This window comes from Globicephala melas, chromosome X (assembly GCF_963455315.2).
Source record: "Globicephala melas chromosome X, mGloMel1.2, whole genome shotgun sequence".
In the NCBI taxonomy this organism is placed as follows: Eukaryota; Metazoa; Chordata; class Mammalia; order Artiodactyla; family Delphinidae; genus Globicephala; species Globicephala melas.
Window position 1 is genome coordinate 122,922,892 of NC_083335.1, and position 27,632 is coordinate 122,950,523.

The 27,632-nt window shown below is 45.7% G+C and overlaps 2 protein-coding genes across 11 annotated transcripts in view; one reads left to right on the top strand and one right to left on the bottom strand.

The window, feature by feature from the left end:
• The window catches only part of PNPLA4 (patatin like phospholipase domain containing 4), a 108,746-nt gene extending 83,034 nt beyond the window's left edge, over nt 1–25,712 (bottom strand). For 5 of the 6 annotated variants that reach the window (XM_060292970.1, XM_060292971.1, XM_060292969.1 and 2 more), the window contains exons 1-5: nt 25,576–25,712; nt 24,225–24,409; nt 18,997–19,091; nt 18,206–18,341; nt 8,664–8,729 (exon numbers count right to left, since the gene is read on the bottom strand). In XM_060292970.1, the coding sequence (XP_060148953.1) occupies nt 8,664–8,729; nt 18,206–18,341; nt 18,997–19,091; nt 24,225–24,409; nt 25,576–25,636 (543 nt within the window). In that variant the 5' untranslated portion in view covers nt 25,637–25,712. The remainder of the gene's footprint in view (nt 1–8,663; nt 8,730–18,205; nt 18,342–18,996; nt 19,092–24,224; nt 24,410–25,575) is intronic. The other variant, XM_060292972.2, reaches the window with a different exon arrangement.
• A 62-nt stretch (nt 25,713–25,774) lies between these two features.
• Nucleotides 25,775–27,632, top strand: part of LOC115842406 (uncharacterized) — a 523,008-nt gene continuing 521,150 nt past the window's right edge. For 3 of the 5 annotated variants that reach the window (XM_070044714.1, XM_060292696.2, XM_060292699.2), the window contains exon 1: nt 25,884–27,611. The gene's annotated coding sequence lies outside the window, so the exon portion shown is untranslated. The other 2 variants (XM_060292693.1, XM_060292695.1) reach the window with 2 other exon arrangements.

Below are 27,632 nucleotides of genomic sequence, written 5' to 3' on the forward strand. Positions count from 1 at the left end.
TCTCACCAATGATGTAAAAATTCATATAGGTTTCATCAAGGGAAATTAAAAATATGTACCAAGGGTCATATAACTTAACTGAGAGCTCACCTGATTTATTCAACTTAAGGAAAAGAAGGGCAGTCTGGCTCATTAAATTGCAAAGTGTTCTAATCTACCATAGGGCTAATGACTGAGGTTTCAGGGACATGAAAATCTTTTTTTCCAAGTTTCGTTTGCTCTTGTTAGCTTATTGTGATTGGATAAATGACTAGGGAAAACATACAGCTTATCCAATGACTTGATTCAGTCTTCAGCGTTACTGACTCCTGTCACCCTAACCCCACCAGCTCAGTTCTAAATGCAGAGTGCATCTTACTCCTGGCTCATGCTCTCCTGAGCTGTATCACTCCCAGCAACCACACACACACACTTGGGCACTCAGATTCTAGCAAAACTGCTGGAAACGACGCCAACAGCAGCCAACATTCCTCCATGCAAATATACTGCATGTGGTACAGACGGTTTAAAATTCTGCATTTTATATACTCCTGGCCATGATTCTGACTGTTTGCAGTACATTCCTCCAGGTCAGTCCCCCATTCCCACCTCGTGGACAGCTCTCCATAAGCTGGGAATTACTGCCATGAGTCCTAGGATTCCAAAATTTTCCTCATGGGTCTTCCCAGGGTAGCGTTGCCCTGTGTTGGTTAGTTTCAGTACCTAGCACCATCATTCTCAAAGGAAAGGGAATGCCCAAAGACGTAAAAAAAAAAAAAATTCCCGGGCAAAACGTGTTTCAAAAATCAAACTCGCGGGCTTCCCTCGTGGCGCAGTGGTTGAGAGTCCGCCTCCGATGCAGGGGACGCAGGTTCATACCCCGGTCCTGGAAGATCCCACATGCCGCGGAGCGGCTGGGCCCGTGAGCCATGGCCGCTGAGCCTGCGCGTCCGGAGCCTGTGCTCCGCAACGGGAGGGGCCCCAACAGTGAGAGGCCCGCGTACCGCAAAAATAAATAAATAAATAAATAAATAAATCAAACTTGCTTCTGTCCCCGCAGTTGTTGTCACTTGTCCTAATACCCTTGATTCCCATATTGTAAACGTGCTCCATGGTGAGGTCCACTGCCTAAGCCCAGAGACTTGTGAAGACACAACTGCTCAGTAGAGAAGAAAATCTCGTGCCCCATGGTGGGGTAGGGGGTCTAGTGTGACTGTCCTCTGAGGGTGACAGCACTGGAAACCAGAGCTAATGCAGTTATTCTAAAGGGTAATGGCACCTGTCACACCCAAGCCCGGCAGGGTATTCATCTGTCAGTACGTGTCAACCTCTGCCTTACACATGACATGTTATGGGTACATGCGAGGCTCACGAATTCCAGCAACTCTTGTTACATAATTAAAGAGGAAACTTTAAAACCTGAGGTGGGCACTTGAGCTGAAAGGGCTTATTTGTTCATCTAGCAAGTCTTTCCACAGCACCCAGTGTGTGCCTGGGTGTGCACTCCACACTGCGACATGCTCACGATAGAACCGCGATGCAGGGCTGAATTTGCTTCAAGTGTATTTTGCTCAAAAAGCAAGTAAAAAAAATACTTTTGTCAGAAAGACAAATACCATATGATATCACTTACATGTGGAACCTAAAATGTGACACAAATGAACTTACCTACAAAACAGAAACAGACTCACAGACCTAGAGAACAGACTTGTGGTTGCCAGGGGGAAGGGGGGTAGGGGAGGGAAGAACTGGGAGTTTGGGGTTAGCAGATGCAAACTAGTATATATGGAATGGATAAACAACAAGGTCCTACTGCAGAGCACAGGGAATTATATTCAATATCCTCTGATAAAGAGTAATGGAAAACAATATGAAAAAGAATGTATAGATGTGTATAACTGAGTCACTGTGCTGTGCAGCAGAAATTAAAGACAACATTGTACATCAACTATACTTCAATAAAATAAATTTTTAAAGTACTTTTTTTGGAAGACTGAATGAGACATTTATATCTATAATTATTATAAATACCATGGCACAGGGCCTAATGGTTTATTAAACAGCCTCTCATGTATCATTTAATTTGACCTTTACTATGACCCTGTTGGGTAGGAGGGTCATCCTAGTAGTATGTTCAGTTTCCTCATTTTACAGAAAAGGAAATTGATGCTGGCAGGGTTACTTGTTCTAGGTCAGGGGTTGGGCAACCACCTGCTTCGGGAAATGAAGTTTTATTGGCACCCAGCCATGACATTTCCCACTTCACAGAGCTTTCCCACAAAACAGCAAAGTTGAGGAGTTGTGCTGGTCCAGACAGTATGTTCCACAATGCAGAGAGTAGTTAGTATCTGATACTTTCAGAAAATATTTGCATGAAGTAAGTCAGAAAAAGAAAGATAATATGATACCGTTATGATCATATGATCATACCATATGATACCGTTCATATGTGGAATCTAAAATCTGACACAAATGAACTTATCTATGAAACAGAAACAGACACCCAGACACAGAGAAGAGACTTGTGATTGTCAAGGGGGAGCGCGGGAGGGAGGGGGTTGGGCTGGGAGTTCGGGGTTAGCAGATGCAAACTATTATGTATAGGATGGATGAACAACAAGGTCCTACTGTACAGCACAGGGAACTATATCCAACCTCCTGGGATAAAACAGAATGGAAAAGAATATGAAAAAAGAATGTCTCTGTGTATAACTGAGTCACTTTGCTGTACAGAAGAGATTGGCACAAGACTGTAAATCAACTTTACTTCAATTAAAAAAAAAAAAAGAAAATATTTGCCAGCCCTGCTGGAAAGCACGCTGGCAAAAGGGGTGGAGCTGGTCCATTCACTCCACACTCACTGTTCTTCCTCACACACTGTAAGACACAGTGGAGGCGGGGAAGACCAGAGCTGCTTCTGCAGGGCTGAGGGGAAGCGGACCAGGGGAAGCAGACCAGGGGAAGTGAAGGAGGTTTGAAAAAAAAAATTTTAGTTACAAACATACCTTGTTTGCTGTCATGATATAGAGAACAAACAGTCACGCCTACAGAAGGTTTTTGGGCATGACTCAAAACAGAGTGGGGAGAGGAGGGAGAGGGAGGAGGGGGAGAGGGGAGAGGGAGGAAGGGGGAGGGGGAGAGGGAGGAAGGGGGAGGGGGAGAGGGAGGAAGGGGGAGGGGGAGAGGGAGGAAGGGGGAAGAGGAAAAGGGAGGAAGGAGGGAGGGGAGAGGGAGGGGTGGGAGGAGAGGAGGAAGGGGAGAGGTAGGAAGGGGGGGTAGAAAGGAAGGGGAGGGGGAAGAGGGAGGAAGGAGGGAGGGGTGAGAGGGAGGAAGGGGGAGGGGTGAGAGGGAGGAAGGGGGAGAGAGGAAGGGTGAAGGGGGAGGGGGAGAAAGGGGAGAGGGAGGAAGGGAGAGGGGTGAGAGGGTGGAAGGGGGAGGGGAGAGGGCCAAAGGGGGAGGGGAAGAGGGAGGAAGAGGGGGAGGGGAGAGGGAGGAAGGGGAGGGGTGAGAGGGTGGAAGGGGGAGGGGGGAGAGGGCCAAAGGGGGAGTGGGGAGAGGGAGGAAGGGGGAGGGACAAAGGGGGAGGGGGGATAGGGAAGAAGAGGGGAGGAGGAGAAGGGAGAGGGAGTGTGTTTATGTCAAATAGATACCCACCCCCCAGGACACAGGTCAGAATCTACCATTTGGGATGAAGAAACACAGGAGGGGACAAGAGACATAGGAGATTTTTTAATGAAAGGGTGACAGGTGAAAATAAATAAAATTTAAAAAATTAAAAACTGGTTGAGAAAACCTGCAGCACTGACTTGTACTAAATAATGATTGTTGGTAAATTGCCGACTTAAGTTTTGGATTTCTGAAGGTTGCTCAAAAATGGTGATTCTATATACCCAACTTTCAGAAAACTCTAACAGTTGAAATTCTACAAGTGCTATTTATTAATAGAAGACGTTCCCTGGAAAACTAACCTATTTTTTCAAAAATCAAATAGACATGCAGAATTTAAAAAGCCGATGAAAAATAAGAGCTTCTATTTCAGCATAGCTGTAAATTGATAACCAGAGTTCCATGAAGCCAAATCTAGCTGGTCGCCCAGCCAGCCACCGCCGTGCGCTGTGACAGTGACTGAGATCAGTATCCTCGTGACATGTCTAAATCATGAAGAAACAGAAGCCAAAGGACTGTAATAATAATTGTATATAAACACACAGTAACAGAGCATTCTACAATTCTCTCCCACAGATATGCCAATAACGAAAAGATTAATAATTCATAACCCATGCAAAAGGCTCAATGACTAGAATACCATGATAAATACTCTCTATACAATACACTGTTAAAATAGTGCTTGAAATCTAACTCAGAGCAAAAAACTAACCTATAGCTCTTCTTGTGATCTGCATCACAGTTCCAGAGATTAAAATATCAAAACAACAATAAAATAGTCACTTGCCAACACTAATGCTATGTCTTAAAATGAAACAAAAAAAACAAACAAAAAAACACGGATCAGGGATCTCCCTGGTGGTCCAGTGGGTAAGACTCCGATCTCCCAATGCAGGGTGCCCGGGTTTGATCCCTGGTCGGGGAACTAGATCCCACATGCCGCAACTAAGAGTTCGCATGCTGCAACTAAAAAGATTCCACGTGCTGCAACTAAGACCCGGCAAAGCCTAAATAAATAAATATTAAAAAGCAAAAACAAAAACTGATCAGTTAAGACCTCCTCTTGAAAATCCTTATTCTTGTTCCACATTGATGACCAGAACCTGTGAAAATGTGCTCTGAAAGTAGGCACATTCCCACAGCTTATTCAATCACTGGAAAGAGGCCATGTACACTGAAGGAAAATCCACTGGTAAAAATGATAAGATTGAAGTTCAATTTATTTTCATTTATTCAATTGTTAATGAATATCCAGTATAAGTACGGTGCTAAAAACAGTCTCCTAAGATAAAGCCAGAGAAAGCTACAAAAACTTTTTTGAAAATTAGGAAAACCAGGAACTTCCCTGGTGGCGCAGTGGTTAAGAATCCGCCTGCCAATGCAGGGGACACAGGTTCGAGCCCTGGTCCAGGAAGATCCCACATGCCGCGGAGCAACAAAGCCCGTGCGGCACAACTACTGAGCCAGCCCACCACAACTACTGAAGCCCACGTGCCTAGACCCCGTGCTCCGCAACAAGAAAAGCCACTGCAATGAGAAGCCCGCGCACCGCAACGAAGAGTAGCCCCCGTTCTCGGCAAGTAGAGAAAGCCCACTCGCGGCAACGAAGACCCAACACAGCCAAAAATAAATAAATAAAATTTTAAAATTAATTAATTAATTTTAAAAATTCAAAAAATAAAAAATTAGGAAAACCAAGCCGTTTTCCAAGATGTTGTACCACTTCAAACAACTGGTAGACAGTTTAGGAAGGAATCATGCTGTTATTTGCTGTGGCTTAAGTCAGTCTTAAATCTTATGAAGGTATGAAACTTCTACGTGATTAATAAAAGATTTTTTGCAATAAAAATATCAGGTCCACAAATAAGTATTAGTACAACCCAGTATGTTCCATAGCTAAGTGACACCAGACGTGGAGATGAGTGGTCAGCGGGTTGAACAGGAGCTGCATGCAGAAGCAGTGCAGGACACCTGTGGTTCTGCCTCAAACCCAAGTGATGCTGAGCTCTCTCTGCCCCCCTGCTGCTGCAACCTCCATCGCTTCAGAAAAACCACCAAGGCCAACCAGCAAATCAAAACCTGACCTCCACAAGAGCATCAAGACCCAGAACAGGAGAAAGCGTGACACAAAGTTTTATGGAATTAGGAAAAGCTCACACCCACAGCAAAACACTGCATTTAAAGCAAAGTTCGCATTTCCCTGAAAATGGAGCGATTCTACAGACTAACCTGGTCTAGAAAGCGTATTCAGCTGGGGGAAGGCAGGGGCCTGACAGAGTCCATAGCAAGCACACAAGGGCGCTGGCAAGTCGCCACCGTGTGGCTGTAGACAGGAAGCAAGGTCTCTGAGGAGCACACTGTCAATCATCGTGTGCACGGGGGCCCCTCTTCCTGGACTTCATTAAACACCCAAGGTAAACCGAACGCTTTCTGGAGACATTAGATTCTATTCAACAAGTAATTATGACGTGCCAACTGTGCACAGATGTCAGTCATCAGCAAGGCCGTGTCCCGTCTCCCAAGGTCCCTTTTTTCTCACACCTCTAGGTGCTGCATTCCCTGTTTAATTGAGACTGCCCTTGTTCCATGTTCCCATCTAAGTATTCAATCACATAGCAGGAAATTCAGCTGAGAACACCTTACCCTTTAACTATTCCTAGGCTTCCGGTCATACACCTGGAGCAGTGGGGATGGGGCGGGACAGAAATAAAATAAGGGGGATGGTTTTTTAAAGGAATGACCAAAGCAAAGTAAAGCAAGAGACACAGCGCAGATGCAAACGTTAGAGATCATCCTGGGAAAGTTGCCCCCTTACTAAGCTTGGTGACCTCAGTGAAGTGAATGAATGTTTCTACAACTCAATTTCCTCATCTGTAAAATACAGGGGTAATAATCCCTACAGCACATGGGAGTGGACTCTAATGCATCCAATAGAAAGCAATAAAAACAGGAAGTTTTACTTTTCCGGGTAAAAGAAATACAGAAGGTGGCCTGGTAAGGTCCCCCTCCTCAAGTCACTCAGGGCCCAGGTCTTTCCATCTCATTATTTGACTCTATCTAGGGTGCGATCTGTGACCTCATGATTCATAACAGCTGCCAGAGCTCTGGTCATCACATCTAAGTTCCAGGCAGCAGGAAGGAAAAAAAGGTACACAACCTCCCTTCCTGTAAGTCCCACAGTAATTCGGCCTACCTCTCACTGCCAGCACGTAAGGGGATGGCCACACCTAGCTGCAAGGGAAGGTGGAGAATGTGGCCTTTTAGCTACACGGTAACAGGCCCAGAAAAAAACTGGGTTTCTGTTACTAAGGAAGAAGAGGACAGTGTATGTTGGAAGAAACTAGGAGCCATTACCACCCATACCTCCTTCATAATACAGTGATTACTATTTAAACACAGGAAATGTTCAGCATCGTCTTAGAATATACTAGGCTTCTGGGACTCAGCTCTGTTCTAGCCTTGATTCCATCCCTCCTTTCCCCCCCATCTCCTTTCCATCACTTCCTTACTATACCTACATCCCACGTTCTCAGTCACCACCTCTTAATTTATCTATCACAACAGAAATTCTGTTGATTCTTGGATTCTGAATCCCCTTTTCATGATCATATACAATCTCATGAAACACCTGAGCATTCTGCATATTTTTTTCTACCATTTAGCCATTTCTGTCATGATTATATATTATCTACCATTTAGGCATTTCTGTCATGATTATATATTATCAAGCAATAGCATGAAGTAAAATCATTACATTTCAGATCATAAAATTAAAGTTCATAATCATAATGTAAAGTTGATTTTGATAGCATCTGTATTCGAAATTTATACATAAAAACAAATGTTGATTTTTTTACAGCTCTAAGAGAAAATGCTACTTAACTTACTTTAGAATCATTATGTAAAGGGGAAACCTCTCCAATTTTCAAATGACAGCAAAGATCATACTCCTTGGTAACTGAGTATCTGCTAGCTCTGAGAGGCAGTATCCAAAATGGAAACAAAACAAAACAAAACAAAACAACAACAGCAAAAAAACACCTGGGTTTCCATGAGCTTATGTTTATTTTATGCTGCTTTAAAAAATTCAATGTATATTATGTTTCTACTTGGTCACAAAGAGGGTTTTAGCCTACAACATGTAAGCCCATCACTGCAAATAACATACTGTATGCATACAGGTAATAAAGAGAGTCCAAGTTGGACCTGATGGTCCACTCTTAGGCTGTCCATCTACATGGCCTCATCCAGTTACTCAACCTCATCCTCATCTGCCCGTTTGAGACAACCGTCCCAGGGCAGACTGCTTTGGGCCAAGGATCCTATGACAAGCACAGAAAAGGGCGGGAATGACCAGGAAAACTCAGAGAAAGAAAATCACAAGGCCTGACAAGGTCAGAACACAGACAGACCCCCAATCACATTAGCTAAGAGATTTGCAAAAGTCAGTTCCTTGGTTGTAAGATCATGCATTCACTGAGCACAGGCCCTTCGCTGGGCCTTCAAAGTGAAAGAATGAATGACAGCTATTAAACACTTTTCCTGTACACATTTATGAATGAATACGTACATATCATGTATATATAACACAAATGGCATTAATCATCCATGAATATGTGCCTGAGCTTGAGTAGGTGTTAAGAGACAGTGTATTTGATGACAAAAAGTACGTATCTCTGGTGTGGGTTAAATAGATACTGCATTTGGTTCTGAGATGCGTATCTCCGGTTTATGTATTAAATAGCTACTGTGTTTGATCATACAACTTTTAACTCTGGTGTGTGTTGAATAGATACTGTGTCTGGTTATCAGTGTGTGTGTAAGTGTGCAGGCGATAGGGCACCACAGCACCTGCACTTGATTTTTTTTGTTTTTTCTGCTAAACAGAAACGAAACTATGGGGAAACAAGTCATACAAACGCAGTTGGAGCCACCAGAATAAGAGTACAATTGGATCTTTCGAAGGAAACATATGAACACGGGATTTACTGATCATCCGTCAGTTGTAAGCATCTTACCTGCCCTTTGTATTCCACTGGTTTTAGTCCTGCGTAAATGGGCACAAAGCTGCTGGCTAACAGGACCTAGACGGACAAAGAAACAGCTTGTGAAAGGAGGCAGTAACACTCCTACGATATATGTCATGTCCCCTACTATGAAATTAAAATCCCTTAAATGTACAAAAATTTACTATAAGTTCCATGTATTTCAAGGGCACAGTGGGACACACTTAAATAGAAGATAACATTTATTGATATCAGAAAAGACCTTAAAGAGATATGCACAAATCATTGTTCTCCAACTCCATCCACTTCACCCGAGTAATACTGGCACTTAAATTGTAGACAGCCAAGTCATTACACAATTAAAGTCCAGGTAAGTCTAACTTCCTGAGTGTGTACAGGTTGCAAGTAAGTTATTTACGATGTTCTATCCTACACTGTAAGAATTATTTGAAAGTTTCACTCTATCTTCCAGAGAAACAAACCCCTCTGGTTATTACGGCTCAGGGGATGTTTTCATTTATGTCACCAGGATGTAGCACATTTCATGGGCTAGTTACATGGCCTGGATATGTAATGAGACACTGGCAGGGAGGGGCACCAATTATATTTTATCTTTCATTTAAAAAGTCGAAAAAGATTGCCATTTAAAATATTACCATTTCTTCTCACAGAAGAAGCTGAGCTCTGGGAGCTCTTCTGACATGTGCAAGTTTTATTCTGCAATGCAGTTTTCAAATCGCTAGTGTTCTATTTGGAAAGATACAGTATTAGATATGGAATACTTAAGCTCCAATCCTTCAATTGATAACTGAAGACTCCATGGCTGTTTGTTGTCAAAGAGTTCACGAGATTTTTTTTCCAAGTAGATATTATTCAGAACTGGATTATGGTCCCCAAAATGATTTGTACATCATCCACTTAGAATTCTTTAGAGATAAGAGAGCATTTCCCCCAAAGGAAGAATGGTATAAGTATGATTTGTGAGGTCTGCTCTCAAAACCCAGCAATCCCACTACTGGGCATATACGCAGAGAAAACCAGAATTCAAAAAGACACATGCACCCCAGTGTTCATTGCAGCACTATTTATAAGAGCTAGAACATGGAAGCAACCTAAATGTCCATCAACGGAGGAATGAATAAAGAAGATGTGGTACATATATACAACGGAATATTACTCAGCCATAAAAAGGAACGAAACTGGGTCATTTGTAGAGATGTGGATGGACCTAGACACTGTCATACCGAGTGAAGTAAGTCAGAAAGAAAAAGACAAATACTGTATATTAACGCATATATGTGGAATCTAGAAAAATGGTATAGGTGATCTTACCTGCAAAACAGAATCAGAGACACAGATGTAGAGAACAAACCTATGGATACCAAGGGGGGAAAAGGGGGGATGGGATGAACTGGGAGATTGGGATTGACATATATACACTATTGATACTATGTATAAAATAGATAACTAATGAGAACCTACTGTATAGCTCAGGGAACTCTACTCAATGTTCTGTGGTGACCTAAATGCGAAGGAAATCCAAAAAAGAGGGGATACACGTATACGTATAGCTGACTTACTTTGCTGTACACCTGAAACTATCACAACATTGTAAAGCAACGATACGCCAATAAAAGTTTTTAAAGATAGCTGATTTATTCTGAAGTGCAAGTCAATGAGAGACCCAGTCACCAGCATAACGTGATTTCTATAGGACACTCCTCTGTGGGCGGCGACCTGACACAACTGTATTGCGACACTGCTGGGACTTGGCACAGACTTTCTTATGCGGTGGCTCCTTGTGACCAAAGATCCCACAGACGGGAAAGGGTCTGCATCTCCTTCACAGCCAGATGCTACTGATACCTGCAGGTACCGCCCCCCTTCTCCATAGTAGGAATGAAGACCCTCCGTAGTGGGGAAACAGCATCCTCCCATGCTGCCGGTGTACGTGAGCGCCAGGGCATCGGTCCTGGGTGCCAGCGCGGCCTCAGCCACGGGCCCCTGACAGCTGGTCCGAGAAGCATGGCGGGGCTTCAGATTGGAGTAGGAGCAAACTCAATGGTGTCAAAGCACAACAGAGGGACTCTGGCAGGAGACAGGAAGGGATCGTGCCAGGTGCTACTGCACGTCTCTGCTGTGCCAGGCTGATGCTGGGTGCCAGAATCAGCTACACAACATCTGGGCCCCGTGTGGAGTGAAAATGCAGGTATTCAGAACTAAGGTGTCGGGAGCAAAGCATGAAGCCATGGTATGAAGACACCCTTGCACAAGATTTCTCAGCCTTCTAAGAAGGGTCAATGCAAACGAGCCCCCCACTTAGGCATTCATTTCAAAATCTCAGCTTTCCGTGTGGGACCCCCATGACGTTACCCACACCCTCTCCACAAAGACGCCAAGCAGGAGTGAGCATCCCCTCCGGTGATTTGCGGAAGATCACGTCCATCCGCGGGGCCGACAGGATAGAAACCAAGCCTCTTCAGGCCCAACCTCGTCAGCCCCCTGGTAGCCCCGACCTGAGCAGCTGAGCATTTTTCAGAGCAAGGCTGTTCACAGTTACGGTCACTGCCTTCACCCTAACGAATCTGGCCCTATCATCAGTTGGCTACTCCTTTAAAAAAATAATTACAGACCCTAGGTACGTTCTGCAAGCACAATGCAGCTATTTAATGAAGTTATTCGGCAAAAATGCAACACTGCACCATAGCGATAACAATTTGTGCATAGCACACATATTGCGAAATTACAGTACTTAGATGCCTTTAAACAGCCAAACACACTCTATAACTGTAAGGACTTACTTCACTATAACAGACATGTGGCCTGCAAAAAAAAAAAAAGAAAAAAGAAAAAAAATCACTACCCTTAGAAACAGAATTATGTGGGTTTTCTACCTCCCGTGTGTCAAGTTATAATGTGAAGTTCACAAGTTAATGCTTAGAACTCTTTTTGAGCTGTTTAGATGAAAAATGCTACCCAATTACTTTGATACAGATAGTAACAGTAAGAATCCTCTGAACTGACATGAAAAGTGCGGTGAACTGGAAAATGCCCGTCATCCCCCCCAGAATCAGTGTATTTGTTCTGTCATAGTTTATACGGGCTAGTGATTTGTATATCAAACTGTGGTTAGTGGGAAAATTAGCTTTTGATAGTTAGGAACTAAGCGGCTTGTCTTATTCGATGTCAACTTACTGCCATTTTATTGCAAGCAAACAGGATTTTCTAAGGCGGGAGACAGTTCATGAAATATGTACTATTATGCCTCAACATGCTTCTACTGTCTTACCTCACTGGTGTTCCAGTGAAATTTTTCTCACCAACAAATATCGATACATCTAGGGCAGTGGTTCTCAAGTTGGGGGGGCGGGGGGTCTGAGCCCCCTGGGGACATGTACCCATGTCTGCAGACTGTTTTTGTTGAGGACACCAATACAGAGGGCAGGGACCTAGTTAGTGTTCCTGCCCTGTCACTTAGCCCAGCACTTTAAGAATTACATGTACGTGAAACCATTGATTTTTTGTGTTTCCTTCTCACCAAATACACAAGGATAAAAATAAACGTCAGCGACTTACTGTAGCAACTGTATAAAGCATTGCCAAGTGTGGATTCAACACACGTTCAGATTAGCTTTTTTCATTTTACATTTTATAGAAAAGGGGTGTTTAGAAAATTATGTGGCCTGGCTTCCTTAGAGAATAAATTGTCAACCAGTTTCATTTATGCCTAAAGTTGACTGTGGAGTTTAATGAGAATCTGGCTGTGTATTCAGAACCTGCTGGTGCAGTTGAAATTCAAAGACAGATTCAAATTTGTCTTACCCAGTCTTCAAGATAATGACCAATCTTAAATTCAGTCCTTATTTCACCTTCACAGGGCTAAACGTGAGAAGGTCTTGCTGTAAGAGCATGCTCACCGTGTGCAAGGCAATTCAGGACATCCTGGCAATGGAGACGGGTGGTGGGGGGGGACACCATTCTGCAGGAACGCCTTCCTGGGCGTATGTGTGTCAGAGAGCATTCACGGATGTCAAAAGACCATCTCAGAGCACATACATGGGGCGTCAGTTTTAAACACAAATTTGATGATTTGTACCAGTTCAGACAAGGGCCAGAACACTATCCCTCCCGCTCCGTGGCACGGTTAATTTCAAAGCCATCCCTGCTGAGCTGTGGAGGTGGTGTACGACTTTCTTGTAAATAAAGGGTTTACTTCCCTAAGTATGCGTTGCAGGAGGCTAATATTGAAATATGTTTGGATTTCCTGATTTCATGTTTCCTTCTGAAGAAGGATAGCCCAGTATAAAATCTGGAGCTTAAAATGGGTGAGTTGAGGTGCAAGATGCATACATTGGGACATTCGGGGCACAAGATGTAAACGGGCCCACAAATCAAGGAGTTGCTAAGGACCCATGACAAGTATTTGCCTCTGTGCCTGGGCCTCCTGGCCGATGCCCCCCAGGGCTGGAATCAGTGTCTATAGTATGGGGTTACGGGGCAATGTGGGGCTTAGCCCCGCCCCCATGGCTCTGCAGGGCACTGCCCTCGTGGGACGTCTCTGCAGTGCCCTGTGCTGGCGGGGGTCCTGGCACTTGGGGGCCTCTGGTGGAAGGGAGCTGCCCTGATGACCTCTGAATGGCCTTTGTCCATGGTCTTGGACTACATATAGGTCCTGGCTTCTGTCTAGACGGCCAACTCGTGGAACCTCCTTATCACAGGGTTATCTGGCCAGATGGCCACACCCTTCCTGTTGTGTCCCAAACAGGCTCTCTTATTCTCTTCAGTATGCATAGGGTGAGAACGTTCCAAATCTTTAAGTTCTGCTTTGCTTCTGAGGAACAATTCCATCTGTAAGTATTTCTCTCTTCTTGTGTTTTACTCTAAGTAGCCAAGAGAAACCAGGCTGCTCCTTCAAAACTGTGCTTAGAAATCACCTCATCAAATATCCAGTGTTATCACTTGCAAGTTCTACCATCCCCAGAACACGAAGACATGAACATAATCCTGCTATTCTTGGTCAATGTGTAACACGGGTGACCTTTCCTCCATTGTCTGATAACATTTCCTCGCTTCCGTCTGAGACCTCATCACTATGGCCTTTACTATCCAGGTCTCTCTAAGAATATGGAGGCTCTCTCTACGGCTTGATTTTTTTCTTTCCGAGTTGTCACCAGAATCACCGACGGCAACGCAGGCTTTTTCTAACATGCACCTCTCAACTCATTGAGCCCCTGCCCTACTCAGCTCCAAAGCTGCTTCCACACTTTTAGGTATTTGTTGCAGCAGCATCCTCACCTGTCAGTGCCAAGTTCCTGTCTCAGTCTGCTCAGGCTGCTACAACAAAATACCACAGACTGGGTGGCTAAGAAAGGACACAAGTTTATTTTCTCACAGTTCTGGAATCTCAGAAGTCCAAGATCAAGGGGCTGGCAGATTCAGTGTCTACTGAGAACCCACTTCTATGTCCTCACATGGTGGAAGAGGTGAGGGAGCTCTCCAGGGTCTCTTTTACAAGGGCACTAATCCCATTCATGAGGGCTCCACCCTCATGACCTAATCACTTCCAACAGACCCCTGACTCCAAATACCATCATATTGGGGGTTAGGATTTCAACACAGGAATTTGGGGGGGGGGACACAAACATTCAGACCATAGCACTGAATTAAATCACCATGGACATAAGATCCCAAATACTATGGAAATCCAATCCCAAATAAAATGAGTCTTTGGACCACATAATTGGTCCAAAGAGGTTCTCAGAAAATAATCAACTATCATTGCAGCTATCAGATGAAAGAATAATTTTTTCATGCCACCAAAAGTGAAGTTAATATAATTTAAGTATGAATCATCACACAAGCACATTGGTGAATGTACACCAGGTCAATGGTTGAAGAGGTATAAAAATCAGACGCCTAAAGGCAGCAGAACTTGGTCATAATCCATTTCCCGAGATTTTATAGATGGAGGTGAGCACGTTGCTCATGAACAAAGATAAGGGGTAAAAGAAGAAAATGTTTAAGAAAGGGTGAAGCCTACCCAGTCTGCAAAAAGAAAGCTGGGACCTTAAAATTTCATGACAGACTCACACAGGGATGCTGACCAGTGATGTGTGTGGCTTATTATCTTATTTGTTCATTATTTACTAAATATGGACTGTAATTAACAAGCTTATAGGACTTGACTATTTCAAGCACACTTTTACATGATTTTTTCAATTTACTCGCCATGGTAACACCGATTAGCTTTCATCTCCATTTCACAGTTGAGAACACTGAGGCTCAAACGTAATTAGCCTCAGAGGACACCATCAGGGAATGACAGACCTAAATAGGAACACTGGGAGATGCACAAAAAACAAGTGATAATCCAAGACAGTGTAACAAGACACAGACACACGGACACCCATGCACACTGTGAGATACAGGTTTCTAGTTGGATTTTCAGGTACACAGAGAACCTATCTATAATAAAAGGCAGCAGTCGGCTGGTGGATAATGAAGAGCTTGGCATTAAAAAGAAAAAAAAATCTAGTAATTAAGAGCATAAACGAGGCATTGATTAAAAATCACCAATATTTAGTACTCTCCCATATTCCTGCCCTGGCTAGCAATTGATCCTTGACATGCTCTACCTCTGGTTTCAATCTTAATCTCCGTCTGTCACCTACAGACTTCCAAGATCATAGACATTAAACCCAAGGCTGAGGGATCAGAGCCAGGCAGGCAAAGCTCCCAGGAGACGCCAGTTACAAACTGTGGGCTGCTTCTCCTCTTGGCTTCTGGAACTCAGCGCCCTCCGGTCTCTAGCTAAGGAAGTGGGGGAGTGGCCGGCGCCTTTCTTCTCTCCCCTGACACTGAATGAGGTGGTCAGAATTACCACCCCAGACGGCGGTCTCCCACTGGCCTCTTTGATCAGAACACAGCATGTCACTGCCCAGTGTGTGTGTGTGTTGGGGGGAGGGGGAGATATTTTCCCTTCATATTCTTCTCCCTCCCTCCTGCAGTCTTCACCAGTCTTACTTTTTGAACTACATGCTCATGAGTATTCCAGGCATACATTTCACACATTTTTATAGCCACCATCTGCTGTCAAGGAACCATCTATCCTTCCTTTCTTTGAGTTTCTGCAAAAGGTTAGAGCATTCTACTAAACATTTAAAATGCTTCACGTATAACCTAGGATACATATTAATTATTCAATTATTCTCCTTACAAGGTATTATACATTTGTGCCAACTAGTTCTCTTCTGTTCAATGAACTCAAGTAATTTCACCAGTTCTCTGAGTAGTTATTATCCAAAACAAAGCAAATCAAAAAAGTCCTGTTTGCTTACTGCAGTAGTTTGCTATGGCTGCTATAACAAGTTACCACAAATCGAAAGGCTAAAACAACCCAAATAAATGTATGATCCCAGGGTCTGGAGGTCGGGATCCAGCACGGGCCAGATCCACCCGGGCAAAAAGATTCAGGTGCTGGCAGGGCTGCATTCCTTCCTGCGGGCTTGAGGGGAGACTTGGTTTCCTGCTCATTCAGATACTGGTAGCATTCAGCTCCACTGGCTGCAGGACTGAGGTCCCTCTGCCTTGCTGGCTGTCAAGGGGAGGACCCGTAGTGCCCTCCTCATACAAAGGCTCCTGCGTCTCAGAAGGAGCAAACATCTCCATTTTTAAGGACACACGAGACTAAATTAGTTTGGGTCGGCCCAGCTAACCCAGGATCACCTCCCCACCAAGACCCTCACCTTCACCCCATCTATACAATCCCTTTTGCCATGTGAGACGCCGTATTCACAGGTCCTGGGGATTACAGCATGGACATCTTTGGGGGACGTTATTCAGCTCACGACACTCCCACATGAAAGGAATTAAGAGGGTGATTTTATCTCGCGTTGGGAGAGGGGGCCATGGCTACCAAGCAGAACGTTTGAGGCCTGACTGTGGTCCCAGCTGGGCCACTAACGAGCTGAATTACGTTTTGTCCAGATCATTGAACATGAAGGATCCAGCTTCTTCATTCTTTTAATAGATGCCATCTTAGTTCATTGACTTATTCATTCCCATTCACTCATGGAGCACAGGTTGAGGGAGCTGATACTGTGCCAGGCGCTGGGAATACAGCAGTGGACAGAACACAGCAGTCCCTGGACCCTCCTACCCCCCACCCCCACCCCGAGCTTACACTCTCGTGAAGGAAGATAGACAAAAACTAAGTAAACAGAGCAGTAAAATTCGTATGCGGAACAGTGGTAAGTAAATCAGGGCGGGATGTAGGAAACATCAGGGGCTCGGCCACTGTAGATACAGTAGCCACGGACAGACTCAAGGAGAAGGTAGTAACTGTGGGTAGAATTGCCCTCGTTTCATGATAGGACGATAGTCTTCTGCTCCCAACCTTGTTCTCTTCCCAACAAGAAGAGGTATTCTAACCACTGCAAGCCTGATACATCTGCGTCGGCATTGACGATTGGTGACAATTCAGGCATGGGTTATCAGCTTCTCCCTTTCTATTTTTTAAGTCTACACAAGAGTATAATAATATTATAGAAAAATATTTTTCTAAGATGGAATGACTATGAATGTATAAGTGAGAGACGGGAGTGAAAATATTCTAATCTCTTAAGTCACAAAGTAATTTTACTTGTCAGCTCAACATTTCATTAGGTATTTCAAATCATATCATTCAAACATAAAATTCGAACAGTGAGTTTTGATAGTAAAACTCAATGCATGTATCATCTAATTCAGGTGGAACTCGTAGCTCTCTCAATCCATCGCCTGCTACTGTATCCAAACACGCGTCCTCTGTATCACCTGAAGCTCGCTACAATTCCCACAAGAGGAAAAAGAAGAAAATAGCCTGGCTTTTCGAAGAGAAGTGCACCCTTTCAAATGTAAAATAGTTAATGTATTACCTTAGCAATGCACTGTTATTTGCAAATCAGCTGAACTATCCCAGAGACAATGATTTCCCAACCGACTTTCACATGTGTTTGGATAGAAAGGCATCAACGCAAAATGGAAGAAAGGAAAAGGAACATTAGAGTGAAAAGGTAAGAGACCTGGATTCCCACTGGCAGTCAGTACACCCTGGGGTGTGTCACACAAAATCTTTCCACCCATTTCTTCTCTTAAAAAAGCGACAAAAGTACAGTAATCTCACCTGTCCTGCCTGATTTACAGGGCTGTGGAAGGACCGAATACGGTAGTACCGAAACAAAGTCTTACACAAACTGCAGGAGTATTATCTACGTCAATGTAAGGAATGGTTCTTGCTAGTCAAGTTTAATCCCAGGATAAACGTGAGCACACGGAACATCACAAGCAAAAACACTGAGCTACTCGTGAGGTCTCTGGGAGCCGCCTGCCATAAGGCGGCCTCGGAGGGATACTGGCGGCTGCATCCTTCAGACGCATGATTTATGGAGCCTGTACCATCTATCAGGCACGGTATGCAATGCTGGACCTAAAGAACGCGGGCGCGCTCACTGTTTGTGGAAGTATGTATATCAGCACTTGCTCATTCCCTCCAACAAGGAATGCGGCAGCGTTACCTTAACGAGGTCCTCCCGGGAGGGAAAACTGGAGACTAAGCAGTTTTCTCTGGTCTTGGTGTTGGTGATGGAGACGTGCAGGCGGTTGTGAGCCAGCTCGTGCGCGTTGGGAGGGAGAACCGCCTCCACTCCGCTCCTGAAGAAGAAATAAGGGAGCCGCTGCGCCCCACTGGCCTGCAAGCCTTGTAGCTGCCCAGACTGGAGACCCGAGAAAGAGCCCGGAGACAGTGACAGCGACACCTATGGCTTACTGGATGGGGGATCTTACATGTCTAAAGCAAAAGAGTCCTGGAGAGACACCCCATCATGTTCGGCAGGCGGCAGACAGGACAAAACAGCCATCTTTGCTACCCGGGGGCGGAGGAGGCCACCATTTATATGGGGAATTGATGTCAGGTGGGCTCATCTGTTACCACAGAAACTAGCAGCTCACAGCCCGTCAGGTTAACGCCCATCGTGGAGGGCAGGTATCTCCCTTTAATAAACTATCAGGTGGAGCCGCTCTGGCCCAAGGATTAGGCCAGTCACGAGCTGGGGCAGGAGGCAAGCACGTTTGTGAGTAGGGTGCAGATGAAGCAAGGACTGGTCGAGCAGGGGATGTACAGAGAGCAAGAGAACAGCCATCTTGAGTGGCTTGGCCACGCACTGCATGATTCACCTTTAATTACTGACCGCCCTGTAAATGCTTCAGGAGAGAGAATGCTGACTGGGCTTGCTACAATGTATCCAGAGCATCCTCTGTCTTCACAGGCTTGGGGGAGGGGGCGGGGGAATGTACTCTATATATGCACCTCAATCGGGCCATGAAATCATAGCCGGGTGTCACTGCCCCGAAAGTCTGCCTTCGGGTTTCTTCGGCAAAACTGTAGGTAAACTCGTTACATTCCTGAAAAAGAAAATTAATAGGTGACCCTATGTTTTGTCAAAAACATTACGATTCTGGTTCCAGAACCCTGTGCCTATCACACAAGGCACCTGGACCGTATAAAGCCAACCCCAGATGTCGGATGCTTCACAGGCACGCATCCCCACGAGACCTGTCCCTCACCCACCATTCCTGGGCCCCAGGCAAGCTATATGGTCTGCCAATTGCAATCTTTTTTTTTTTTTCTTTTTCTTTTTAAACCACCTCACATGGCTTTGCCCACCTGTGGAAAATCCTTGACGGCTGGGTTCTAATTGTAACTGAGCACATTTCTCTACAGGCCTCTCCAACATAATTAAATTCCTCACCCACACCAATCCTGTGGCCTCTGGAACGTTCGGACTGCAGCTCTACAACAGTGCGGACGATTCACACCACCACCAACAACAGAGAAAGGGCTTGCGATGACTCTACCGGGTCAGAGTCCTTGGAGATTAGCCTGGGGCACTGGTCTTTCACAAAAGTGCCCCCAGTCGGGGCTAACAGGCAGCCAGTGCTGGGATCCACTGATGTGGCCTCTGTTGCCTCGTCTTCATATAGCAATGCAAGGTGGGTATGATCACCGCACTAGACGGGTAAGGAAACTGACGTTTGGAGGGTTAAGTATCTTTCCCACTGTGCCATCGAAAATGAGTGTCAGTGCCAGGATTTAAACCCAGGTCTATCTTTCATTTATTAGTTCATCCATTCAGCAACCTACTGGGCACCAGGCGGTGGGCTAGGAACTGGGATTCAATGGCTGAGCGTGAGATACACAGAGCCCCTGCCTTCCTGGGACTGAGGAGTCCCTCGGTGAGGAGATGGCAGGGCGCCAGGACAGCATCCATGTATGGGGCAGATTCACGTCCCCTCCTTCCCCCGAAGGTTAGGGTCGCCCCGGACCCTGAGAATTGGTGCCCTTACACAGCAAAAGCGACTTTCCACATGAGATTAAGTTAAGGGTTGCGAGGTCAGGAGATGCTCCTGGATTATCTCAGTGAACCCAATATAATCACAAGGGTCCTTGTAAGGGGGAGAGGCGGGCAGGAGGGTCAGAGTTGGCGAGATGTCAAGGTGCTATGCTTATGACTTTACAGATCGAGGAAGAAGCCAGAGCCAGGGAAGGCAGGACACCTCTAGCACCTGGAAAAGGCCAGGACACACATTGTCCTCCGGAGCCTCCAGAGGGAGCGTGGCCCTGCTGACACTTTGATTGTAGACAGTGAGACCTTTTCAGACGTCTGACCTCCAGAACTGTTAGAAAATAAACGTGTGTTGTTCAGAGCTGCTATGTTTACTGTCATCTGTTGCAGCAGCAACTGGGAGCTAACACAGTGGGCATCAACCTCCAACCTCACTTTGCTAGGCTGAGACCCAAGATACAAGACAGGAGTTGGACAGGAGATGGAGGTGGCAGACGACAACAGGCAGAGGTAGCGCTGAGAAGAGTGCAAGCAGCTCAGACGGGTCAGAGACCAGAAAGGCAACCTCAGTGAGCCATGAGAGGGCTAAGGTCCACGTGGCCCTGGGAGTCGTACTAAGAAATCTGCACCCCAGGTGAGAAGGGAACCCTCCTACGCTGTTGCTGGGAATGGAAATCTCAGCCACTATGGAGAACAGTATGGAGGCTACTTAAAAAACTAGAAATAGAGCTACCATATGATCCTGCAATCCCACTCCTGGGCATATGTCCAGAGAAAACCATACTTTGAAAAGACACATGCACCCCTATGTTCATAGCAGCACTATTTACAACAGCCAGGACATGGGAACAGCCTAAATGTCCATCAACAGATGAATGAATACAGAAGATGTGGCACATAAATACCATGGAATATTACTCAGCCACTAAAAAGAATGAAACAATGCCATTTGCAGCAACATGGATGGACCTGGAGATTGTCATACTGAGTGAAGTCAGACAGAGAAAGACAAATATCACATAATATCACTTATATGAGGAATCTAAAAAGAAATGATACAAATGAACTTATTTACAAAACAGACTCACAGACTTAGAGAATGAAATTATGGTTACTGGGGGGAAGGAAGGATGGGGGAGCGATAAATTAGGAGTGTGGGATTGACATGTACACACTACTATATTTAAAGTGGACAACCAACAAGGACCTTCTGTAAAGCGCAGGGAGCTCCGTTCAATATTATGTAACAACCTAAATGGGAAAAGCATTTAAAAAAGAATAGATACATGTATATGTATAACTGAATCACTTTGCTGTACACCTGAAACTATCACAACATTGTTAATTAACTATACTCCAGGGCTTCCCTGGTGGCACAGTGGTTGAGAATCTGCCTGCCAACGCAGGGGACACGGGTTCGAGCCCTGGTTCGGGAGGATCCCACATGCCGTGGCGCACGCTAGGCCCGTGCGCCACAGCTGCTGAGCCTGCGCTCTAGGGCCTGCGAGCCACCACTACTGAGCCCACGAGCCACAATTACTGAGCCTGTGCTCTAGAGCCCACGAGCCACGGCTACTGAAGCCCGCGTGCCTAGAGCCTGTGCACTGCAATGAAGAGTAGCCCCCACTCGCCGCAACTAGAGAAAACCCACAGGCAGCGACAAAGACCCAATGCAGCCAAACATAAATAAATAAAAAATAAAATAAAATGTAAAAAAAAAAAAAAACTATACTCCAATATAAAGTAAAAAAAAAAAAGAAAGAAATCTGCACCCCATCCTGAGTCAACAGGGATCCCGGGGGTGGGAGAGGGGGAGGTCACAGGATGAGATGTTCAGATTTGTGTTTGGGTGAAATCACTCTGAATGCTTAGGTAGGTGGATTGTAGGCAGCAGGGGCAGACGCAGCCCTGCCTGTTCAAGAAGCCGCTGTAGACTTCCAGCTGAGAAATGGGGGTGGCCCCCCCCAGTGTATGCTCTTTCTACTAAGCCACACTGCACACCCAGCTTATTTTCTTGTATTATTTTTGGTTACACACACACACACACACACACACACAGACACGGCCCCTGACCAGACTGGAAACCTATTAAGGAATGCACTTATCTTTGAGTTAGCTCCCTGCTGTGTCTAACGCCATGCTTGGCAAATTCTGAGGGCTGAGGAAAGGCCGGCTGCGCTGAGCTTTTTAACATATCAAAGTCTAAATCTGCCTGCCACCTAAAATACACCAGCGTCAGGTGCTGGTCTTAATTATGCATGCACTAGCTCGGAGCTGGATTCATTACCCACATCTCTGTCACAACACCACAAAGCTCGAAGAACTTATATACCAACAGGGAGAACTGAGCTAACAGGGACTTGAGTAGGTAGAAAACAGTTTCCTAAGAAAGCTCAAAGCCATCCTTCAAGGGGTAGATTTCAAATGCTCAAGAGAAAAGAAATAAAGTAACCTCAGGGCAAATGGCTGAAAACTGATTTTGAGAAAAGAGAAACGAGGATGCCCTAGGTGAATCCAGAGAATCATTTTCCACTTGCCAACGTGAGCGCCCGATAAAGAGTTACCCCTAAGGCCTGACCAACACAATGAGACAATACGACTGGATCTCCAATTTACCGAAAATGTAAAAAAGAACAGGTAATCGGACTGATATCAAAAGTCTCAAATTCAGGTAAAGGATTCAATGTCTGAACATCGCAGAATTTCAGTGAAGGGGCTATATGATCACAGCATTTCCAAATCAGTCTAATTCTAAATCACACTTAATATATTTCAAACTGCTGAGGATTCAAAACCAAATCTACCCAAATCCAAAGCTGGGGATTTGCTCCCACCTAAAGGAAAGACTGCACTGAACAGGAGTAAACAACCCCTTAGTAGCCCTGTGCTTCAGAAAGGAAATAAAGAGCTGGGAGGGACTAGCCTGCACTTCAAAGCACATGAGTCTGCTACTTTCCCTGACTTCACGTTCTCATCCTGTACAATCTCTAAAATTTTCCATCACTCTTCTAGTATATAAAAAAGAAAAAGAGCAGTGGATTTCTGAATAACTGGTCTAAAGTCCAGTTTCTCTTCCATAAGCAGCTCATCAGAGATTTGAAAACAAGATTTCTGATGTTTAAAATGTTGTGGATTTCAACATTTAAATGTGACAAATGCATCCTTGGGCATGGAAATGTTGTTAATCATTATTTGATTACTATTCCAAGCTGCTAGAGAATGTAAGTAATTAACAGATAGAATATTCTCCACCTGCAGAAGCCAGTTCTCACAGTCAGAGAATGCATGATGGCTGTATAGAAGCAGAAAACAGACTTTAAAAACATAGATTACATTAAATGAAATACTTAATGCTCATTTTTATTACTTCTAGATAAACTGCTTGGAATTCAGGGCTTCTTCTTACAGTGGGAATGAAAAACAAATTAAATTCCAATATCATTCCTCTTAAAAGAGATTACAGGGACTTCCCCGGTGGCACAGTGGTTGAGAATCCACCTGCCAATGCAGGGGACACAGGTTCGATCCCTGGTCTGGGAGGATCCCACATGCTGCGGAGCAACTAAGCCCGTGTGCCACAACTATTGAGCCCGCGTGCTGCAACTACTGAAGCCGGCGTGCCTAGAGCCCGTGCTCTGCAACAAGAGAAGCCAGAGCAATGAGGAGCCCTCGCACGGCAACAAAGAGTAGCCCCTGCTCGCCGCAACTAGAGAAAGCCCGCGTGCAGAAACGAAGACCCAACGCAGCCAAAAATAAATAAAAATTAAAAAAAAAAAGATATTACAGGCCAACATTTTAGTTTATATGCCTGTCTGTAAATAGGAGCAAGCAAAGACTTATCAGCCACATGTTCAAGGCCTTGAGAACAGGCTCTGTGCTCTTCTCATGATCAGTTAATGGAGAAATATCCTTTGCTTGAAAGAAACAAAGCTGGAATCTTAAGACTAAATAAACACTCAAGAGTAAAAGAAGGGATTTTATTTCCTTGTCTTGTTGTCACCCAAAATAATAATCTTTTCCAAATGGAGAGCAGAGATCCTGAATGATTAAATTTTAAAAGAAGTCAACCTTTTCTGTTTCCCAGGCAAAGGATTATTTCTCTGCAGTTAACTTAGTAGATAGTTAACAATCATCTTCGTTGTTTGGGCGTAATTTCTGGATGAGAAACACAGCCTAGTTACTACTTAATTACCTCTATTTTTTGTGGCGCTGTTAGCAGGACAGAAGCAACCAAGGATCCCGCAGAAGCCCCGGCAAAGGCCTTGACATTCTTCAGGAGCTTTTGGCCGTGTTTGTAAAGTGCGGATGCTGCCCCCAAGTGGTAAATGCCCAGAAACCCACACGCTGCAAACGACAAGTTGATGTGCTTCATTCTAGCTGTGAAATTGGTGACACAAAACCCAAAAATGCCCGTTAAGTTGGTATAGTTTGTCCCACATGCTGTGTACTCTTATGCTAGTCATCATTCCAAGGCTTTCTTTTATATACAGAATTCTCTGTTCTAAGCATAATCTTTTCAATTAAAGTCTAATTAATCACCCAAATCTTTTAAGGAAACTCTTCCTTCTCTCACCTTGACCCACTACAATCATATTAATTAAAAAAAAAAAAACTACAACAGTCTATATTTGTTCAGTACATAGACTATGCAGCCTACTTTTTAATTACTTGGCAAAAACCAAATGGTTAAATTCCCATTGGCAAGGCATTTGGTCCTTTTTTCTTGACCTTTTGATACTTTTGGGGGTGTGGGCTACTGGTAAAATCATTAGAGAAGGTAGCAAACTTCAAATGAAAGACACATTTGCTCTTTGCGAGTGCATCAGTGAATTTAAAACATATGTCTCGACTCCCCACCGTTTCCATCGTGAGCATCCGTTTTTTGTTGCTGTTGTTTTGTTTTGTTTTTTTTAACCTGATGCTCTCAATTATTCAATAATGCAATACTCAATTATTCAACGATGCAGTGTATTTCATAGCCAAGTTTCTCAAGACAAACTGAGGTCATGACTGGCGAGGGCAACTGGAGGCTCAAAGAAATGACATCTGCATCACCTGATACTTGCAACAAATCTAACAATGAAACTGTATTTCACGAAACTTCAGGGGGAACGATTTCACCACGTGTATAAAACAGTGCCCCCCCCCACATTGCTCCCCCTGGATGCCCTCAGGGGTTTCTCGGGGGTCCCGGGACCGTCAGATTAGGCACTTGGTCCCGGCCTGGAATTTATTTAGGAACCGAAAACACTCGTTCTGATGCGCAGAGCCAGGCCCTGTGCGAAAGGAGGCTCAAGTGCTGCAGCCGAGCCCCGGTTTGGGTTTAATTTCTTCAGACTGGAGAGAGGAGAAGGGGATGGGTCTCCAGGGGGGCCGACCCATCGTACGCAGGCCCAGTGCCCCCACTATCCTGTGGTCTGGGGGTGGCGGGACGAGGGTCGCTGCTGCAACACCCCCAGGGATGCCTACACGGACCCACTCGCCCGGGAGCCACCTCCGGGGGGCCAGAAGCTGCCCCTCGCCCTCCCCGCGCTCCGCCCTACCAATGCAGGTCTGAGGCATTTCCGTGTAGAACTTCGTCCCCCGCCAGTCCCAGCCCGTCATCCCTTATCCGGAAGGCGGGGCCGGGCCGTCAGTCAACCGGGCCGTGCCTATCAGGGCCGGACCACGCCCGCCCAAGAAGCTTCCGCAGAAGGGATTGAGGCCGGACTACCCGCGCGGGTCTGTGACGTCATCGCGCCGATGCGTGCGTCCGCTAGGCTCCGCCTGCTCCACTTAAACCGCTGGACTCGGCATGGCGGCGCGCCCTCGGCCGCTTGACCTTGGTGTCCCCTAGGGCGGGTAAGGGATAAGACTTTCTCGTCTCGGGTCATACTGTCTTCGGATACCTCGGGATGCATATTAGTCCCTATGCGCCACGTGCGGGCCGGCCCTCACCTGCAAGTCTGCTGACCCTGAACGACGCTCATTTTCTGTGCACCGGAAGTGCTTGGCCTTCTTGGCGGCTGCTCCCCGGCAGTGGTTTCCCTCCCCCCTCAGCCTCGGGGCGGTCTAGCTGTCCGTTTAAGGGCGGGGTCTAGGGGCTACGTTGGGATTGGATGCCCCGCAGCTTTTGGAAGACTACCTCAGATATTTCCTTAAGCATTGTTGGAAAGGTCGCACTATGGCTTTGGGCAGTGTTCACATCCGTATCCCTCCTTAAGCTGTGTGGCCTTGGGTGGGTTATATGACCTCTCTGAGCTTCCCAGGTGACTTCTCTGCAAAATGGGATGGTGAAATCCGAGCTGGTGCTAAATCGTAACGTTCATGCTGCATAGCAGGGCTTCAGCAGACCAGCCTGTGTCGTCTGGTAGCACCACTGGCTCTGGGTAGATCTGAGAAGCACCTTTCTAAGGCGGCCCACTTGGCTTGCATTCCCGCCCGGATTCAAAGGACTGACAATTCCTTCTCTCCCTCAACAGTGTCTTCCCTATCTAATCCTAACAAGCAAGCCTTAAGGAATTGCAGAGTTTCTGGTTGAAGGTTCTCCAGGCCCCCTTGTTAAAGGACAGATTTACGCTCACTGAAGTACAGAAGAGAATCCGAAAAACGCGTGTCTCTACCTTAAGCAGGAGAGGGAGTGGGTGGGAGCTCCCCAGATGGCCTTTACCTTGGCCTTTTTTCTTTCTCCCTCATTTGGGATGCTAGTGACCTGAGCTCTGGCCCACAACACTTTCTGTAAGCAAGAACGCTGGATGTCATGACTAAGGAAGAGATCTCGTGTTTATTCTTGTTAAGTAGACTTCTGAGACAGCTGCTTCTGCAGGCACCCTAATGCCTATGCATAGCACAACTGCATTACTCTGAATTCTTTACTACTATTCGAATTTAGTCACGGGAAGGGCAAGTGTGTGTATATCCAGGAAATATAGAAGGACAACCTGTTCATTCTTTTTTTTTTTTATTGCGGTACGCGGGCCTCTCACTGTTGTGGCCTCTCCCGTGGCGGAGCACAGGCTCCGGACGCGCAGGCTTACCGGCCATGGCTCACGGGCCCAGCCGCGCCGCGGCACGTGGGATCTTCCCAGACCGGGGCACGAACCCGTGTCCCTTGCATCGGCAGGCGGACTCTCAACCACTGCGCCACCAGGGAAGCCCAAGCTGTTCATTCTTGCCTCCTCCCATTGCCTTCGAACTCTCTGGTAGGGTGTGGTCTTCCCAAGAGAGCTTCCTCCGGGAAACTTATTAGAAAGGAAGAATCCCAGGCCTCAGATCTCCTGAAGCAGAGTCTGCATTTTAACAGCATCCCCAGGCTTTGCTCTGCACACTAAAGTTTGCAAAGCCCCGGTCTGACTCCTGGGGTGCTCTGGTTTAAAGTGGTGCGGTGGCATCGAAAATTTAAGGAGAGACAAGGTCCACAGAGCCAGAATTTGCAGTGGTGGCCGGGCCACCTATATTTCCTGCTTTGGGGCACTGCCAGCAGCTCGATTCAGAAGACAGGGGAGAAATTTGTCGCTGGGGCAGGCAGGACGCACACCACGGCTTTGGGATCCTCTGCTTAAAGGAAAGATGAGATCAGCCGTTATTACCATCCCTGCCGGTGAGTGAGATCCCGCCAAAT